This window comes from Mizuhopecten yessoensis, unplaced genomic scaffold (assembly GCF_002113885.1).
Source record: "Mizuhopecten yessoensis strain PY_sf001 unplaced genomic scaffold, ASM211388v2 scaffold371, whole genome shotgun sequence".
Classification (NCBI taxonomy): Eukaryota; Metazoa; Mollusca; class Bivalvia; order Pectinida; family Pectinidae; genus Mizuhopecten; species Mizuhopecten yessoensis.
Genome location: NW_018403513.1, coordinates 20683 through 40862, shown reverse-complemented (window position 1 = coordinate 40862; position 20180 = coordinate 20683). Strand labels below are relative to the sequence as shown.

The 20180-nt window shown below is 37.9% G+C and overlaps 1 protein-coding gene across 6 annotated transcripts in view; it reads left to right on the top strand.

The window, feature by feature from the left end:
- Window positions 1-20180, top strand: part of LOC110446780 — a 31661-nt gene that overhangs the window by 414 nt on the left and 11067 nt on the right. For 4 of the 6 annotated variants that reach the window (XR_002462506.1, XM_021492097.1, XM_021492114.1 and 1 more), the window contains exons 2-18: window positions 1705-1964; window positions 3229-3381; window positions 5303-5508; window positions 5771-5864; window positions 7771-7977; window positions 8279-8351; window positions 8742-9180; window positions 9651-9714; window positions 10107-11663; window positions 13041-13391; window positions 14489-14758; window positions 15194-15472; window positions 15890-16108; window positions 16609-16782; window positions 17586-17684; window positions 18046-18138; window positions 18968-19082. Coding sequence is in view for 5 of the 6 variants with exons in the window: in XM_021492097.1 (XP_021347772.1) it covers window positions 1761-1964; window positions 3229-3381; window positions 5303-5508; window positions 5771-5864; window positions 7771-7977; window positions 8279-8351; window positions 8742-9180; window positions 9651-9714; window positions 10107-11663; window positions 13041-13391; window positions 14489-14758; window positions 15194-15472; window positions 15890-16108; window positions 16609-16782; window positions 17586-17684; window positions 18046-18138; window positions 18968-19082 (4597 nt within the window). In the remaining variant the exon portion in view is untranslated. Of the gene's footprint in view, window positions 1-206; window positions 942-1704; window positions 1965-3228; window positions 3382-5302; window positions 5509-5770; window positions 5865-7770; window positions 7978-8278; window positions 8352-8741; window positions 9181-9650; window positions 9715-10106; window positions 11664-13040; window positions 13392-14488; window positions 14759-15193; window positions 15473-15889; window positions 16109-16608; window positions 16783-17585; window positions 17685-18045; window positions 18139-18967; window positions 19083-20180 lie in introns of those variants that run through there. The other 2 variants (XM_021492105.1, XM_021492112.1) reach the window with 2 other exon arrangements.

Below are 20180 nucleotides of genomic sequence, written 5' to 3'. Positions count from 1 at the left end.
TCAGTTGGTATTCTATTTTTCATACAGGATGTTCTTTAAAACCATTGTTTATAACTCTGTAGATAAGTATATATTTACAATTCGCAATTTCATAATTACATAATAGTTAAATAAATAGAATTGGTAATGAATATATCAACAATAAAAGATTAAGATAAAGTTTGTATCTTGAAGTGTAAGTATCCAAAGGTCCTCTATAAATATAAGCCATCTAAATATAACCCTGATGTTACCAGGTGAAAAACTGGTATGGAGTGTAACTCTAAACGTAAACTTCATGATTGCATTTGACTTTATAGAACATTGATTTAGACCAGAAAAGCCTTTTTAATAACAATATGCAAACAATTATGTGTATCGATCACTCAGTCTGGACTTGCAAGATGAGCTTACTTGATGTCTTGTATCTCCCACCTTCAAACTTAGACAGTGGCAGATGTTAAATTATCATTAGGTATTGTGTAATGTTACTTTGAAGCAAAACATGATTGCGTTAATTTAAATTAAATGAGGGGGGAAAATGTACATCTTGTAGGAAAATTGTAAATTTCTACTTTCACTTTATATTGATGGCACCGTGGAAATTCCCATTAGAATCATACCAGGAAGTACCTGTAGCTAATCATATCATTATCAATACTGTAAAGTGGATCTACCTATTGTGTATAAAAAAAACAAGGAAACAATTTAGACTTAGTTGATATAAAGTCAAAATGATCACCAGACCTTTCATATCTTATTATATACATAGATATTAGAGTGTTCATGTCTTAGGTCAAAATGATATCATGCCAATGTGCACAATGTAGACGGTTGTAATTCTGCTGCATGTGGAAAACCAATTCAGTGGATTTTGTTACTGTGTGGCCAGAACAGGGGAAAATATCAATGGAAACCCGGAAAGGATTTTATAAATGTATGTTATATTAACACCTGCTCAGGTAATTATCTTTAATAACGATGGGATTTTACTGATCTTTCAGAAATATTTCAAAGAATATTTTTTTTCAATAGGCCTATGTACCATCAGTGCAAAAATAATCTAAAGATATAAAAAGGCAAAGTAATTAAAAGACTATTCATTTAATACAATTTAATACGATAAATAATGGACGCAGACTGTAAGCCCCTGTGTCCATATCAGTTGATGTTACAATATTTACAGTATGATATACTTCTGTTGTACAATTAGCATGTCCTTCATCATATATAAAATTAAGTTAATCATTTGTTGGTATTATTCATGTCTAGTTAGAATGCTTAATATGTAACCATGTTTAGTACATACATTGTTTAAACTATCAGATGTTGGGCTAGTGGGAATGTTTGATGAATTACTATGAAATGATAGGTGAGGGCTAGTATAATTTCTCAAAATCTACCTGTGGGCTAGTACTCTAAATACAAAATTGTGCACCCTTGATTAACTCCTAGGTATCTTGAGTAGACTCTACCATACATTTATCTGGATGAGTCCATTTTGGTCTAAATTGGTGAAAGGGTTAAAATCCAGGCATATGCAATGTTTTTTACGCCTCAGTGTTTATGATTTTCGTTCTACTGAGCTTGATGTATTTCTACATTTACCATCCTGAAAGAAGTTTTCCTCTGTATTTCGAATTTATATAAATTGTAATTCAGCATCAAAATAAATTTCCTTTAAATACATTTTGTTTATGAATTTTATGTATTATTTACATTCAGGTACATAATACCTCTGCTGACATAGTTTGGTGATACACACAACATCCTTTGCCGCCATGGAGGAACATAATAGGGTGGCAGACGAAAAGTCTCTGAGGCAGGGAATCGCAAGGATGCGTGCGGCCATGCTACCGTATATACTTGCGAATGAGCCACAAAACTGTACCAAAGAAATGCTTGCTTTGTCACGGGTCATCTGTGACTTAAACATGAAATATCGTGTAATTGATATGGAGAATTTGATCCGTGAGAATTGTGAGGTAAGATTTTCTTGGAGCCTTCCTATATAATGTCAGTTTGAATATATATATCCAACATAAGGCATATGAAAATGAAATCTGTGTTTACTCTTCCCTTCCCTATGTTCGTTTTCATGGGTGTCTTCATATTATTTAAGAGCAGCAGTGTTTAAGTCTGAAACACTCTTTATATAACCTTCACAATTGAAAAATATTAAATAATTTTTGAAAATAAAAAGTTTGTCAATCTACCTGCCGGGCAAACGACGGACCTACCTACCCACCTACTTCAGCACCTTCCCATCCTTATTTCGAAACCCAGAAGTTTAAATATGACAATAATATTGACTGTTTTTTCTTGTTCTTATGAAAACAATTGTAATAAATCCTTTAGTTTCATTTGGTTTCATCATATGACAAGCATGTTACAGTTCCATTTCATGCAAGAGCTATATGAAAAGTCTTAAAAGTTTCCTGTTTAGTGAGGCTGTAAACAAATTCAGTTTCCTTTTTTATCACATTATAAGGAGTGTGGAAATATATATATATATATAGAAAAAACAATTCTCTGACAATCATCAAGTCTGCAATATGTCACTATCTTGATGTTGAGTCTGTTGTCTTCAATGTGACATCACCATGCCCTGATGTCATACCCATTATCTTAATGATGATTTCTCAATGGACAATATGTATAAAGTAGTATACAAAAAACATGAAATGGATTTACCACATTGATTTGCATAGACGCTCCCACCCACAAATAAGCCCCCTTCTCCCACATCTTTATTTTCCAGGATCTTGAATTTTGTATGAAATGTGGTTCACAAATAAGCTTTCTCCAAAACCTTAGAGCTAATATTTTTCATTAGGGAAAGAGGCCTATTTGAGAATAAATACAGCATCACACTACTGCCAAATACAAACAGGAGCGCAGCTAGCCTTTGTAGTGGATTGATTAAGGAGCAGGCCAGGGCAGGGCCTTGGTAGGGGGACAAGGGGGTGCAACAAGCAGTATTTTGTTTTATTTTTTGTTTTGAAAATTTGGTGGATTCACATGCAAACCAGCGTATAGGCAGCTAGGCACCTGACAATGGTGATGTAGGTTAAAACAACTTTGATAAACAGATAGGTAAACATGTATATATCACAAGGTTCCAACTGTTCAAATCAATAATTACAGTCAGTTAAAATTTATTCACCAGTGTATGAAATAATTAATAGGAATTATACTACTACTATTACGATTCATAGTGACGACTAATACGCTTTATCTACATTTTAGGAATTAGACCAAGTGAAGAAAATTGGATTTGCCTTCAATATTCTAGAGAAATATGCACGACATTTGTTGAAGCCACTGAAAAATAGGGCAGAAATGTGGAGATATGTCAAATTTAGCAACACCTTCTTCAGGGATCGTGTCGATGTTATCAAGGTAAGCAAGTGCTTTTTCCCTCAGTGACTTTTAATTCGTAGTTTTTTCATATTCATAATATTTTACATTTTTTAGCTCACCTTCCCAAAGGTCCAGAAAGACTTCATGGACTTTGATCTACTGCAGATGAATTCTATATGGAAAGAGTTCACTACTTACATTTTACATTTTTAACGTATTATAAATTAGTTGAAAATTGAATGTTTAAATGAATAAATGTATGTAGCATTTGCTGCATGCCTGTTTAATGAATAGGACAGCTGTGTCCCAGAGGATCAGTAGTGTCCAAGGTTACTGTTATAATGTCATAAGGTGGCAGGTTGAATTGTTCTGTCAATGTACACATTGTATATCATCAATGTGTTGCTTGAATATTTCATCTTTATAAAATGTGTATTGACTTGTAACAGACTAGGGATTTCTATTGGACCACACTTGTATCTCACTCTGACTTCTATTCACTTTCACACCTGGCACTCTGAGGAATTGGTCTTTTTATTCTAAAGGTGCCTTTTGTCTGTGCCTTTGGCTACATTTGCTGCAGTGTACCCTTTGTTCCTGGTAATGCATGATATGGCTCTAAGCTGTGTGTTAAACCCCTGCCATATCTTGTAGTTGTTTTTGGCTGGAATGCAATGCAAGGGCTTATAGATTGGCGATTCCCGTCCGTCCGTCTGTCCGTCTGTCCGTCCGCCCGTCTGTCTGCACTAAGGTTAAGAAGAATGGTTAAGCTCAGTTTCCAAGTTATAAATTATCCCACATCAACTTAACTTGCATAGCTTATGTATCAAAAGATGCTAATTACATGCGATGCTTTGGATGCTGCTTCTGACCTACATTTTCCACTTGACTGACCAGGTTAAGAAGATTGGTTGAGGTCAGGCCCCATCTGCACTTTGGTTAAGAAGATTGATTTAGGTCACTTATCAAGTAACTACTTGTTCTACATCAACTAAACTTGAATGTATCTAAGGATGCTTATCACATGTGATGCTTCGGATGCTGGTTCTGACCTACATTTTCCGCTTCAGTGACCAGGTTAAAGAATTTGGTTAAGGTCAGTTACTAAGTAACTACTTGTTCTACATCAACTAAACTTGCATGGCTTATGTATCGAAGGATTCCAATCACATGTGATGCTTCGGATGCTGCTTCTGACCTATATTTTCTGCTTTACTGACCAGGAGAACATTGGTTGAGGTTAGGCCCCATCTGCACTGGTTAAGAATATTTGTTAAGGTCACTTACCAAGTAACTACTTGTTGTACATCAACTAAACTTGCATGGTTAATGTATATAAGGATGCTAATCACATGTGATGCTTCGGATGCTGCTTCTGACCTACATTTTCTGCTTGACTGACCAGGAGAACATTGGTTGAGGTTAGGCCCCATCTGCACTGGTTAAGAATATTTGTTAAGGTCACTTACCAAGTAACTACTTGTTGTACATCAACTAAACTTACATGGTTAATGTATATAAGGATGCTAATCACATGTGATGCTTCAGATGCTGCTTCTGATCTACATTTTCTGCTTCAGTGACCAGGTTAGGAAGTTTCGTTAAGGTCAGGCCCATATCTTCACTACTGTTTAGAAGATTGGTTTAGGTCACTTACCAAGTAACTAGTTGTCCTACATCAACTAAACTTGCGTGGCTTTTCTATCTTAAAGGATGCTTATCACATGTGATGCTTTACATGAAGTGTACTGTAGCAATCCCCCATATCACCATTGGCGGTTTCTTGTTTATAATATCAACTAATAAATGTGAATGAACCCTATAACATCTCATAGTGATTTCTGAGAGACTGTAACCATTCCATTTTTAGCCTATATTAATGCCAAGTGAATTTGACAGGGCTATAAAGTGTTCAGTCATACAAAGGTAAATATAATTATTTGGTTACTGCTTACCACAGGGAGGTCGGAAAATAATGAGGCAGATGGGATATACAGAAGATATTGAGGGCGGTATGGCATTTCCAGAGGATCAAGACAGTGACGCTAATACAATTGCCGAAATGGTCTTTGACATGGTACTGATGAAGTATGAAATTACAAACCTTATCCATGGACTGCATCCAGCACCGGAGATACTTGTTGACCTCATAAAGCCATTTGCAAAGTAAGTACATGTGCAATCTTTGTTCCCACATGCCAATAATTCTTGTTTCCAAAATTTGACTGAATTCAGTTATCAGGAAAACGTAAAACTGTGGACCCGTTTCTTGCTTTGGAAATGTTACCCAGTAAGTAAAAATGCTAGACAGTTTAGATTGTGAAACATGTTTGCTTGTTTTAAAGTTATGGTAGACTAATGAAGTTGTATTAGAGACAGAAAAAGCTTCAAATACTTCCAGTATGTACATGTTAACTATGTTTCACAGAAATGAGTTGCAAGTGTTGCAGTCGGTGATGGACTACCGACGCAATAACAAAGACCCGCCGGAGAAGAAGGAAGAACCAGTACACAACTTTGTGGTGAGTGCTTTTGTATAGTCTAATAGGTTTTTATCCCATTTCGATTAAAATAATGGAAAGCAACGTATAGTTATTCTGCTGTGCTGCTTTGATGAAGAGGTTACATTCTATTGAACGGTTAAGATTGGCTCTGGAGGATTTGTCTTGACACACTTATCATACATTCCAATTGTTCTATAAATTTAATTATATCTACCATATAAGTGAAGAGGTCATTCAGTGTTTGCTTTCCATTGACTCAGTTTGTTAATCTGGCATCTTAGTTTAAACTTAGCGTTTAGCTCCATTACTCTAAAACTAGAGGTCAACTGTCATCAAACTTCCAAGGTGGATAGGTATTGACGATAAGCTCCTAAGTATGTCAAATATAGGTCACTGACCTACATTTTCTGCATCACTGACTTGGGTTAATCACTGACTTCGGTTAGACTATGCGTTTAGCTCCGTTTATTTTGTTAGACATTGAATGTAGCTCCCTTTTCATCATAGAAGGAATGGGGGTAATTATGAATGTTTACAAAAACTTCAGTTAATATATACCCCGGTACTATATATCTACTGTGTCTTATACAGACATATCAAATGAGTGTATCATCCTCATAGCAGCTTTCTCCTAGATCTGTTTGGCTCTCCCTCTATTCTTCCCCCTCCCTCCAAACCTTTTCCAGCCAAACACATCCCTTCAGTAAGATGTGAATGTACCCTTGCTAAAGTGAGTTATTCTACTGAACAGTAAAAACAATATTCTTATGAATGTATTCAGGGACAAAGATGTTATACACTTAATTTGTATGCATTATTTTCATTTAATTCCAATAGTCATCAGCAGCGATAGATAGATACTTTCTGTATGAACAGATGGGCCACATATATAATATGTGGAGCTCGTGCAAGTCTAGTGGTAGTAGTATAACTGCATAAACTAGCCTACTGTGTGGCTAGAAAACATTTCCCAGTCCAACATATGACCTTCTGGCTTCTCTGGTAAAATTCACATGTGCCCAGCATCAATTTCACCGTTCACACGGAAAGATTGTATGAAGTATGTTTTGCATTGATATTTGCTGGCATGATAAATTCACCCTCATTATTAACTGCAATAACGTAGCTCTCTGATGACGTCAGATATTTTTTATATATTGTGTTGTCAGAGCTACGAAGCGGTCCTATGCCAACTTATGGAGCAAAATCAAAAATGCTAATCTGTAAGATTACATATAATTCACGCCTCATTGGAGTGTAATGTTATAAAAATATTGCATAAGTGTTGTAAAAACGAATCCTTACCAATGAAAAAAACTCTTTCAGGAAATTAGCCAAGTCCGTCTTAGGGAAATAATAGAAACAACTGCCATGACAGATCACATGTGATGTTATCTCAATGATCCTTTCTATATATGGCCTGCATGGCCAAATATAGTATTTCTACTGATGCCGCCATGTTTACTACAGTTTCCATATCGGGTCATGACATCCATATACAGACGTCTGACCTATGTCGGAAGAACGACAAACTTTCCAACATGGCGGTCAATTAATATTTCGATTGCGCTTGCTATGTTAACTTGATTATTTAACAACATTTCAAGCCGAGTTTAACTGCAAGTTATACAGGATATCAACAGAAATAGTTTATACTACAACCCTATTTATAGATGCGGACCAATGTGCTGTCAATTAATTCTAAAATCCCCCCCAGTGTGATTCACACCGGGCTTTCTCCATTACAAGGCATGGGATCAATTGAATACCCGGTCAGACAGTCATGGCAGAGGAGGCCGGGTATTAATATTAGTACTACCACCTCATCATAGGAGGCGGAAAAGGCAAGTTAAAGTGCATACATTGTTTATACTATGATCTCAAGACATCACAAAATTCTGATTATCATCTGTTTTGTATCTAGGTACCATTAGTTAACCCTGAAAGAATTATACCGGCGTTTCCGGGGACCGAGGGTTATACACCGAATTCTGGCCTGGAAGGATCCACCATGGGACTACCTGGGGAGATGAGGGGCCAGGCTCCAGGCTACAGACACCCTGGAGCACCCCACATACCAAGCATTGTCCAACAGGCATGGGACTCAAGCACCTCAGAGAATTCCGGACAGGTTAGTCAAAGATTGACAAGTCTCCAATTCTCATTCCTGTACATATGTCGTATATATCAAAGATGAGCTTAATAAAAAATTGTTATACTTTATACATTAATGTTTTTCCTTTCCAAACAGTCATTTCTGTTACTTAATTCATTCGTCATTTATGAACAGGGTTTAATTTATCAAACTTTGCTTGGATTACTTTTCATTTTTAAAGACTGTCTGAGTGTCACTATATCATCAACTCTCACTGTTTTGTGTAGGGAATGCAATAAATATGGTGGTCTGATAATCCTGATTTCTTTTTGTCCAGCAACAGATAGCAGGTTCTGTTGAGGAAGCCAGCTCAGGAGTGAAGGATGATGACCAGTTATGTAACAGCGTGGGTGAGTATGGATTGGCTGCTTTGTACATGTCATTGGTTTTTCGCTGCTGTGCAAAAACACCCACATCATTTTTTGTGTCGCCTGCAACGTGAGGCGACATACAGGTATTACTTTGTTGGCATCAGTCTTGTTAGCAAAGAAGGTTATTACAAACTCTGTTCATCTAAACACTTTGTTTTCATGAGTAAATAACGTGGAATATAATGTTTGGTTTAAATAAATGTACTGGGTAATACGTTATATATTTTATATTTAAAGTCATTTTCATCATATGTTTGCATGGAACTTTACTACAGAGTTATAAGAGCTTTTAGGCAGCAATATTGTAAATAGTAACTGTACTAAAAGACAAGTGATTTATATAGCTATACATGATCTGTGTCCCTACAGTGTGTGATATCTGCGGTAAACAGGCGCCGGAGCTGGTCTGTTCCCAGTGTGACAACAAACAGCTATGTACAAACTGTGACCAAAGATGGCACACGCATCCCAAACGCAAAAACCACCAGCGTGAAGTCATCAAGACTGGTGAGAACAGGACTGAAAGTATGAGGGGAATACCGTGTAGTGAGGAGTTGGGCTTGTCTGAAGCTCAAATGCCACATCAGATAGGGACACCTGTTGATGGGATGTTGTCACAGACAGGGGTTCCTGTGACCAATGAGACCACACCCCCTATGAGTGTAACAGGGATTGCACCAGCTTCTCAGGATCCAAGTTGGATCTCCGAGGACCCGCTTGGTGTATCAAATAATGTCACTGACTTCAATTCTGGTACCAGGGGGAACACAGATGTCAACCAGGCAAGCCATAGCTACAGTAATCAAGGGTAAGAAATGATGGCCTTATTACTTTATGATTCCTCATCAGCAATAACCCAAAAAATAGTATTTGGGATGTTTTAAACTACAACATTAATGACAGCAGTATATTGTTTACAGATTGTTTACAAAGAGGCTCCACAAAGAGTGACTGTTATTATCATGTTTATATCTTAACTTGATGCAGTAAATTTTCAAATATTAAAAAGAAAACAAGTTTCTGTTGGTATGCTTTTGAGTGATCAGCATCTTTGTTAAAATAATGTCAGTCAAGATGGTAGCATTTTTATGAGGCGATATTTGCTATAAATTGATATGAAAATTCACACAGCTGTGGCTACATCTCTATATTACCTACATAATTATGATTATATAGCTCAAAGTTTATTTTATTATACCTCAGTGATCTTGGTATTGTATTTCACCAATATGAAATGTTTATAAAACATTATATTATGACACACCGATTTACTTACAGTCATGAGACCCAGTCTATGGCTACCCTACCACCACAGACTCATCCGTCACCACCAGCTAAAGTGGTAACAACTCTAACTTAGTTTTAGCCATTTTATGACAGTACTTTGAAGATCACATTCATGTGAAAATGCATGTTTCACTCATTCAATGAAAAAATATGATGAACATATTTTTTTTGATAAACTTCAAACAGTAATCATATTTAAATGATCAGAGACCCCATGAGGTTCTTTCTTTACTGTTTTATTTATCACAAGATATGAGATAAGCATTACACAATAAAACATATACTAAAACGTGCTCGGTTTATATTATAATGGCATTACAATTCGTTTAAATATTAGAATGCAGTAAAAAGTAATTGCCCCTTAGACCAGGACTTTCTTAGATTACTTTAGAAAACAAAGCAAACAATTTTAAGATACTCTTACTTATCTCTGTTTTGTTTTCTCAGAGATCCCCCAGCCTCCCCCAGCATAAGAGTTCCAATGCCAACGCTGCGCCTGGTGGGCCACCAACTTCCAAACTATTGCGCAGGATCATGGATATACAGGATCTTGATAGGAGGGAGTCCAAGATCCACATTGACCTGGAAATGCTGCACCAAGAGATACAGGATGTCGAGGAACGGTCCTCTGTCCTCATTGATGAAGGGGCAGATTTTGAGGATGAGGAATACAAAAGTTTAACGAGGAGGAAATTTAATCTTCAGAAAGAGAAAAGGGAGATTGATAAATATTTTAAGGAAATTTTTCCTCATGACAAACACAAAGGAAAGGTTGATATTGCCAATCAGCATATTTTCCGTCCCCCTAGTTCTACTCCTGGGCCCCAAATAGATCCTCGGGATCCTGTTCACGGACTAAGAATGAATGCCAGTATAATAGGAAACAGTGCTGTACTCTTTGGGTCTCCGGCATCTGCTATGAGCTCAGTGGGTCAGCAGGGTGGATATGGCAGCCCAGCAGGTCAGTCCTCTGGTGCTTATCTAACCCCGGGTCAACCTTTACAACCACCAGTGTCAAGTACAATTGGTCAGGCTACGGGACAAAAAATAATGGATGTCGCAGCTCCGAAAGCCATGGACTCCAATTCCAACCAATATACCCCAGTTACAAGGGCAGGGAGTGCAGACTTATCACGCCAATACACCCCGGTTCCCATAACTACCCATCCCTACAACATGCCTGCACCTCAGCCACAGCATACATACACTAGTATGGGAATGCAGTACGGTCAGAAGATGTCTCAGCCACCGATGCCCCCAGCCCTTCCATGTGACCAGGAAAACGGTCAACTAGAAACCCAGCAACAGGCCCCAGGGTACTCCATAGCTCGTCCTCCGTTTGGTCCCCAGGATAGGCCACAGGAAAACTTAGTGTCTTCCAAATTAAATAATTCAGCAGATCCAATGGAAACATTAGCCGTGACAGAAAACACTATTAACGAAGGTCTACTGGAGGCTAATAAGGAGTTGAAAAGAGAGCCACATGTGCCATTTAAACTGCAGAAAGTGCACTACCCCCCACAAGCTGTACCTATAGTTCCTCCACCAGTACCAGCTCCACAACCACCTGGACTGAGAGAGGCAGAATATCTTCAGGCGGCTAGTGCCTCAATGCAGGACATCAATTCATCCAACCTCACCTCTACTCTGCTCAACAAACAAGTACAAAATGAGAACAAGCCAGTGAAAAGGAGTCAAAACTATTCCCTCCCTGCTCCAGCTAGTTCAGGATATCTCCCCGGAGCTGTGGCTCGGAGTAGGTCTGAGGGGGCTTCTTGTAAGTGGATGTGTCAGCACTGCACCTTCTACAACCAACCGGATGTTAAGGCATGTGCCATGTGTAGCAAGACCAGTCAGAACCCCACGTTTGTGTATGATGAGGACAGGGAAACTGGTGCTTCCAGCAATTTGGCTCCAGAAACCGTTGTGGAGGACGAAGAGGAAACCAAGGTTCTGGACCGGGCAGTACGCCATGGCCAGATAGCATACAATGAATACAGACAAGTAAGTATTAACAGGCCAAACGCAATGGACACCATGACAACTACAGTATAGAAGGTATTGTTACAGTCCAGACTATACACTATGGACAGTATGACAAATACAGACAGGTTAGTATTGTTACAGCCTAGACCATACACTATTGACAGAATGACAACTACAGACTGGTAGGTATTGTTACAGCCAAGACAATACATTATGGACAGATTGACAATTACAGACAGATAAGTATTGTTACAGCCCTGACCATACACTATAGACAAAATGACAACTACAGACCGGTAGGTATTGTTACAGCCCTGACCATACACTATTGCCAGAAAGACAACTACAGACAGGTAGGTATTGTTACAGCCCTGACCATACACTATAGATAGATTGACAATTACAGCCAGGTAGTTATTGTTACAGCCCTGACCATACACTATTGATAGAATGACAACTACAGACAGGTAAGTATTGTTACAGCCCTGACCTTACACTATTGCCAGAAAGACAACTACAGACAGGTAGGTATTGTTACAGCCCTGACCATACACTATAGATAGAATGACAACTACAGACAGGTAGGTATTGTTACAGGCGAGGGCAAACACCATAGAAAGACTGACAACTACAGACAGGTACAATAGGTATTGTTTCAGCCCTGACCATACACTATTGATAGAATTACAACTACAGACAGGTACAATAGGTATTGTTTCAGTCCTGACCAATGACAGAATGATAACTACAGACAGTCAAGTGTAGTTTTAGCCCAGGTCATATGGATATGGACACAAGAACAACTTAACAGTAGGTTAGTATTTTATAGACGGGCTGTTCAGATTTGAAAACAGTAAGGGTCACCTGGGTTTTCAGGTACGTTACTCTTGTTTCCTCCCAGATTAAGCCACCATCCGGGCCAGCAAGAGAGAAATATAGAAGTTTATAAAACCTATCGCATGTTTGTGGTAATATAAAGTTTATTCATATATATACAGATCTATTTTTGTATAGTCAAAGCCAAGACAATACTGTATAAATTGAGCGCAACAATTGCAGAATTGTAAGAATATGTCACAATCTTCCAGAAATTGTGGTATTAGCACCGAATGTAAACACTTTTAAAAATAGACTTGATAAGCATTGGGAGAACCAGGAACTCCTTCATAATTATAGATCTGAGACACATTGATGATGTAAGTAACGTCACATTCATCTTTTGTTCAATATTTCAATGTTCTGATTTAGGGTTCGGTGACGAGGATCTTTATAAATACTGAATCAGTAAATAAACTTAATTTAAATTTATACATGTAATGATGTATGTCTTCAATTGTCCCAGTGCATAACTATAAAAGTACCATGCATATAAGGTGATTTTATCTCCTTTTGTAGGTAGAAATTGAGAAGAGAGAGGCTCATGAGAAATATCAAGAACTTCTAAGACAGGAAGAGGCAGCAAAACAAACAATTATTAAGAAACCTTTACCAACAGAAATTGCTGGTTTTGTGATGGTCGAGACACCGTCGCCCAACATCTTATATCCCAATTTAAAACCACCGGAATTAAAACTGGAGAGAAAATCGCCTTCTCCTCAACCAATGACATATTCAAATTCCCCTCCCCCATCTTTTACTGGGGGAAATAAGGAGATGAACTTCACAGAGAAAATGAAAGAGTTAAGATTGAGAAAAAAACAGGAGTCATTGATTCAGGAAGGGCGTAGTCTAGTCAAAATACTCAAGGTAAGAGTTTGTATTAGTGTCTGACTTGATTCACATTGCCTTGGCCTTATAAAAGGATATCAATTATTCCATTGCATTTATAGCTCTATGAATGCAGTGGGATTGGGGTTCCTTTGATTGTGACATAATTTTCATTGATATCATCAATGTAATTTTGTTAGATAGCGGCTGTTCTTTTATAAAAAAAAACAACAACAAACAAACTTACAACAGGAATGATATTACGGCTTTGGAAGCAGTTTTTCGTGAATATTTTTTACTGTTATTTCTATACAAGAACGGTCTTTTGAATGTAAATACAAGGAATGATCATTATATTTTTATTATCATCCTGGTATTACAGTGTATTGGCCTACATTACAAGCACACTAACACACTTCATAGAGTCTTTCTGTTTGTTACAGTATTATATAGTCAAATAATAAAAACTATATATATGGGTACGCTTTTTATGTCCCCACAACAAAGTATTTACATTTTTGTTAGTTGATACAGATATATTCACAACTTCTTGGTAAGACTTTTAAGTTTAGCTTCTTAACTGCAATACTAGAAGTCTAACATTTATTACATTTCCTCTGTGGATACATGTTGAGGAGAAAAATACCAATATATCAAATGCAGATAATTGTGACAAATATTTTCTACTGACCTGAGTTAGACTTTGGGTCTAGTCCATTTCTATCAAAGCGGGGGCAGGTTTATATTTTTGCTTTACAAATATTTGCTATTTAATTTTGTCCCTCATGATCAGATGGAGATATTGTTTTTGACATTGACGCACATAATTGATACTTATAATACACCAGATACAGTTTTGCTGTATGCTGCATATAATACTATGTATAACATAAGTGTGGAGGAATCACAGAGAAAAAGTGTATGCAGACAAAAAATTACACAATGCAAAATATCTCACAAAATTTCACTGTTGGTAAATTGTGATACCTTCCTATACCTGCTGGAAAGGACGTTTAGTACTTAAATTGTACTATGTGAGGAATTTCTATATTTTTTTTAATGTTTCCTGTTAAATTTGTTACTATGTTGAAACTTAAATTTATGATCATGCAAGGATATGTTTATGTATTCTGCAGGAGGCTGAGAAAGCAGGCTTTGAAATGGAAGAGATCAGTCTCGGTTTAAACAAATGCGATCAGGACTTAGAGAAAACTATCGAATGGCTGAAAAATGACTGGCAGATGTCAATTGAAACTCTCATTACTATGGTAACCAATGAAGGAACTCGAATGGAGCAAAATGAAATTGGAGAACTTTCCTATCCCGAGGCCAAGAAGGCTTTGCAGGAAACCAGTGGTGATCTTGACACAGCTGCTGCCATCTGTATCGCAAACAGAAGAGACATGGTGAGTTTGTTCTACTTTAAAAATACTGGAACATTGATGAGTCTGATTGGTTGCATGGGCATGAGTGGGAGTTAATAGGATCTCTCTCTACCTTGAGCGTAGGACGGAGAAAACACCTCCCGAGAATGAGGTTCTTTACCCAACTTGGGTTGATCAAAAATTAGTTATTCATTAAGTGTCTGAAAGAAATATTAGTGACAGGAAAAGGAAATCTTTTGTGTGAAAAAAATATTAGTGACAGGAAAAAGAAATTTTAGTGGCAGGAAAAAGAAATCTTTTATAAGTTATTTAAGATTCTTGTTTTACACCTCAGAATGTGATGCCTGTGAGTTCAAGATTGCTTCAAATCTAACTTAGAGTGACTATATACTGGAATGATCTTTGTTTGATGCCTGAAGTGTTCCAGTCTCTGATCCGCTCTCTTCCCTTTGTCAGTATAAGGAGATATCTAGTAGAGGATACTTCGCCAGAGAGGCAGTTCTAATGTCAATGTTGACAAACAAAGGAGATGTTGAGGCAGCCCTGGATGAACTGAACCTGGCCAGTATCCAACCTTTCTATGAGCGAGTGTGGGCAGAGTTTGACAACGCTCCCCTGGCAGCTGGTGCCATGGCCAGACCGCTAGACGCTCAGGACGAGACAAGTGTGACGAACAGCATCCTCAATCACTACGACTTCTGGGCCTCTGTTACTGATAAGAACGTGGATATGAATGTGAGTCAGGGCTATCTCTTAGTATACATATTTGTTAAGGCTGCAATTGCTGTTGGAATTATAAATATTCAGTGTTACAGTGGCTGATCATGAGACCAATTTGGAAAGGGGGATACAAATTGAAAAAAAATATCGCAGGCTGAGGGGGTTTCTTCAAAACAAGAAAACCCCTTTAGATTGGCTAGTGTGTAAATTGGAATAAAATCTTCTGAATAAGATTTTAAATCTGTATGCTTATTATGATATACAAGTTTGTATGTTAACTTTATTCAAATCATCAGAGTATAATTATATCCAAANGGGGGGGGATTGTGGTGTAATTAACTATGCTGTGTTTGTGTGACACTGCAGTGGGAGGGGGATAGAGTTGTGATAATACATGTACTGTAAGTAACAGTGCATTGTTTTGTGTTACAGCGACGGGTGCGAATGATACTGGTGGAGGGTAAGCTTCAGAGTTGGGGCAGAGCTGAGGTAGTTATCAAGATTCTCGACATAGACATTGCCAACAAAACAGTGGAGGCCTCCCTTGCAGAAATCGTAGAAGCTGTTAAGAACTGCCAGGATTATAAGAGCTCTATCGTGTACCTTAGTCAGGAGTGTCAAATCTGCATGAGCAGGTTCGCCATGAGCAGGGTCAGTCTTTAATGATTATGTACATGTTTGATCAGCAAAAGTTTGGAAGATATCAATCTGATGAAAACCATCTTGATCTATGCTCCATTTCGTAAAGTACACTCTGCTACGGAACAGAGCGTAACGCAGCAAAGTGTAGTTTACGGAACGTAGCGTAACATAGCAGATTTTTATTTTACGGAACAGAGCATAACGTAGCAAAGTGTAGTTTACGGAACAGAGCAGGGTTTAGTTTACGGAACAGTGTAACGTAGCAAAGTGTAGATTAAGAAACGGAGAGTAGATCAAAATATTGTTTTAGTAAGATTGGGAAGCTACTCCTTCTATAATTCTAAAATTGTTTCTGAAGGGCAAACAACAGAACATAACAAATGTTTACAATTTTTAATTTATAGGCAAAATTGAATGCAGTAATTAAACCACAAAATGTAGTTGCGAGGAATAACATTTCTTTCTGAACTAGGCATCTTGCTATTTTTGTGTGTGTTTTATGATTTCAGATTCGCAGTCTGAGTTCCTGTGAGTGTAAGATCTGTGTAGATTGTATGAGGGGCTACTTTGAGGTGTGTATCCGAGAGAAACACGTGCGTAACCTGTGCTGCCCCCTGTGTAGCCAACCAGATATGGAGGACTCCGAAATGGCTACCAACTATCTCACCTTCCTCACCATGTTGGTAAGTTAATCCATTGCACAATTCTTCAGGGTGTCATTTTGACATCAGAGTGAAGCCAGACTTCATTAAGTTAAAAAGTGAATCTGATAATTTTGTCAGGATTTAACAATGCATCATTAAAGGGTCATGTACCACAGCCAAAAACTGTAACTAAGTGTTGGAAACTGTGTTTACTGCCATGACTATAGCTTTGATAAGTCACTCCCGAAAAGAAACCTGCCTTATGGGAATTTTATGAGGAATAATAAAGATGAAATAAACACAATCAACAATAGTGATCTAAATGTAAATAATTAGCAGGGCTAGACCAGGATTCCAACCCAGCACTTCAGATTGATGTTTTATCGCTCAAACTGATTTAGCTGCCTCATCAACTGAAGTATCCTGGCCCATCTGTGCTACAGTTATATCCAAACAGAAGTTAAGGGGAGGTTAATGTATACAGGAAAACCACAGTGCAGTGGGACAAGGCTCCTTAACCCTTTCACCCCTTTTTAACTTTAGTAAACTTGACCATGCATTGATCTGGATGAGTCCATTATGGTCTACAGTGGTGAAAGGGTTAATACAGCCCAGGAGAATCGAATAGTTTTGAAATTACATCAGATATTACAGATGTTCTTTGAAGTCTGGTTTCATTGAAGTCTGGTTTGTTTCACTGTCTATCAGCAGTTAAGAGTTTGACTTGTAGCTGGGTTTTTTTTCTTACTATTACTATAAATTTGAAAGAATCTCGATCAGCAAATGACTTTCCAAGAAGAGGTCAACACCAATGTAATACTTGTATCTGTAACATTTTCCAGCTGCAGACAATTGTCAGCCATGAGGACCTAGAACTGTACGACTCTAAGCTGAGGGACTGGAACCTTCAGAAAGATCCCCACTTTAGATGGTGCACGCATGTAAGTATAGGCATTGTACTCCAACATCCATCAGCAGAAATACACAAAGACGTTAGGATTAAGTTTTTACACAAGAGAAGTTTAGCATTTAGAATCTATACAATATTTGCATTATTTTTCGCAGTTACACAGTCTGTATGTAAACTGAGGTGATTTCATTGAACATATATATTAGTCGATCAGTAATACCCATGCAATCTACAGAAATAAATCTTCACAAAATTGAAGTATTTCATATCTTAGCCGCAGCAAATCGCCAAACAAACATCAAACACTGAAACTAATTTCACAAGGTGACAGGGGCATTCATGTCTTATAGACATTTTCTAATTATCAATGTTTTGGTGTTGGTTTCTTTCAGTGTGGTAATGGGTTCATATGGGACAGAGAGAACACCATCGCCATGGTGTGTCCACAGTGTCGCAAGAAAACGTGTTACAGCTGTAAGAAACAGGTAAGTGTTAACGCCTTAGAACAGACATATACATATAGTATAGATTGGTGGTCAGGTGGCGCAGTGGATAGCCCACTCACCTTTTACCAAGACGGACAAGGTTCTATTCCCCGATCGGACGTAAAAGGGTATGGAGTCACCTGCCCAACGATGTCAATTACTTTGGAAACTCAAGTTTCCTCCCACATTAAGTCCCCCCCCCCCATTGCTACCATCCACCCATCAAAAGTGCAAGAGTGGTTAATATAAATTGATAGAACATGTCAATTGTTGTAAAATAGAAAAAGTTTAATAATTACCTATAGATAACAAGATATGCTACTGTGTTAGTATATGTATATGTAGTAGGAAAAGCATACAAATGTATATAGCAAGGTTAGCGTTGTGGTCTAGATGTTATGTAGCAAGAGAAAAAGTTTTACTGGTGTTCAAATTTAAAGTATAAAAAAAAAATGAAAATAGCACTGCACATGTTATTTATGTTTCCCTGTGTGTAAGGGCCAGCATTAGGGTTTTAAACAGGATTGTATTGTGTATACATTGTATAGTGATCTGTGAATTAAACCGATATGTATTTATGTTGTATATTGTACTGTGATCTATTTATAATTTCCCAAATGCAGAGGACCAGCATGAGGGTTTTAACTGGCACTGTACATGTGCCATGTATATATTGTACCACGATAAATCCAATATTTATGTTGTCCTCAGTGGGAGGACCAACATGAGGGTTTTAACTGGCACTGTACATGTGCCATGTATATATTGATACACCTCAAGTGAATTTCTAGTTATTTTCTAATAAATCCAATATTTATGTTTCACCCAGTGGGAGGACCAACATGATGGTTTGAACTGTGAGGAATTTGAACAGTGGAAGATTGACAATGACCCAGAAAATCAAGCGATGGGACTCGCCAAACACCTACAGTTAAATGGAATCGGTATGTGTCCAAGCTCGAAAGTTTTATTTCACAAGTTGTACTGTATTGAAAATAATACCAGGGTTTCAGTTTACCTCCATAATGAGGTAAAGGATCTCCTTACATGGCTTCTGACCCTCAAAATGGTAGAGGCTTGCAAAGGGGTCAAAATTAGCGATTTATGGCTTATTTAATCCCCAACTTTATCTCCTGCAAATATTCTGAATACAATATTGTTTGTAGAGATGGCATAAATGTAGATTTTCATCTTCTTCTTTTTAGGTCACCTGAGACAAAGTCTCAAGTGACCTATTGCGATCGCCTTTTGTCCGTCGTCGTCCGTCGTCCGTCGTGCGTCCGTAAACAATTTACATTTTCGACTTCTTCTCCAAAACCCCTGAACCAATTTCAATGAAATTTTGCAGGGACCTTCCATGGACAAAGGTCAACAAAAATAGTTGCCGGTTTAGTCCTACGCCCCCAGGGGCCTGAGGGGCGGGGCCAAAAGGGGTCAAATTGACTAAAATTTCAAAAATCTTCTTCTCCAAAACCCCTGAACCAATTGCAATGAAATTTTGCAGGGACCTTCCATGGACAAAGGTCAACAAAAATAGTCGCCGGTTTAGTCCTACGCCCCCAGGGGCCTGAGGGGCGGGGCCAAAAAGGGTCGATTTGACTAAAATTTCTAAAATCTTCTTCTCAAGACCCACATATGGTAGAATCAAATACTCTTCATAGATGGAAGGGTCTTAAGGTGCTTTACTGAAATTGTGAATTTCTTGACCCTGGGGTCTCACGTTTCCCCCTGGGGAGGGGGTAAACTTTACTATAGTTTATATAGGGAAATCACATTTTGGACCAACATTTGTTTAATTTCCATTGGAAGTAATTCAATTTGGGTTAGCATTATCAGTATTAGGTAGCAGTTTGATAGTATGCACCTATGAGCCCTGACTGACCCCCAGGGGCTGATGGGTGGGGCCAAAAAGGGTTGAATTGACTGAAATTTCAAAAATCTTCTTCTCAAGACCCAGATATGGTAGAATCAAATACTCTTCATAGATGGAAGGGTCTTAAGGTGCTTTACCGAAATTGTGAATTTCTTGACCCTGGGGTCTC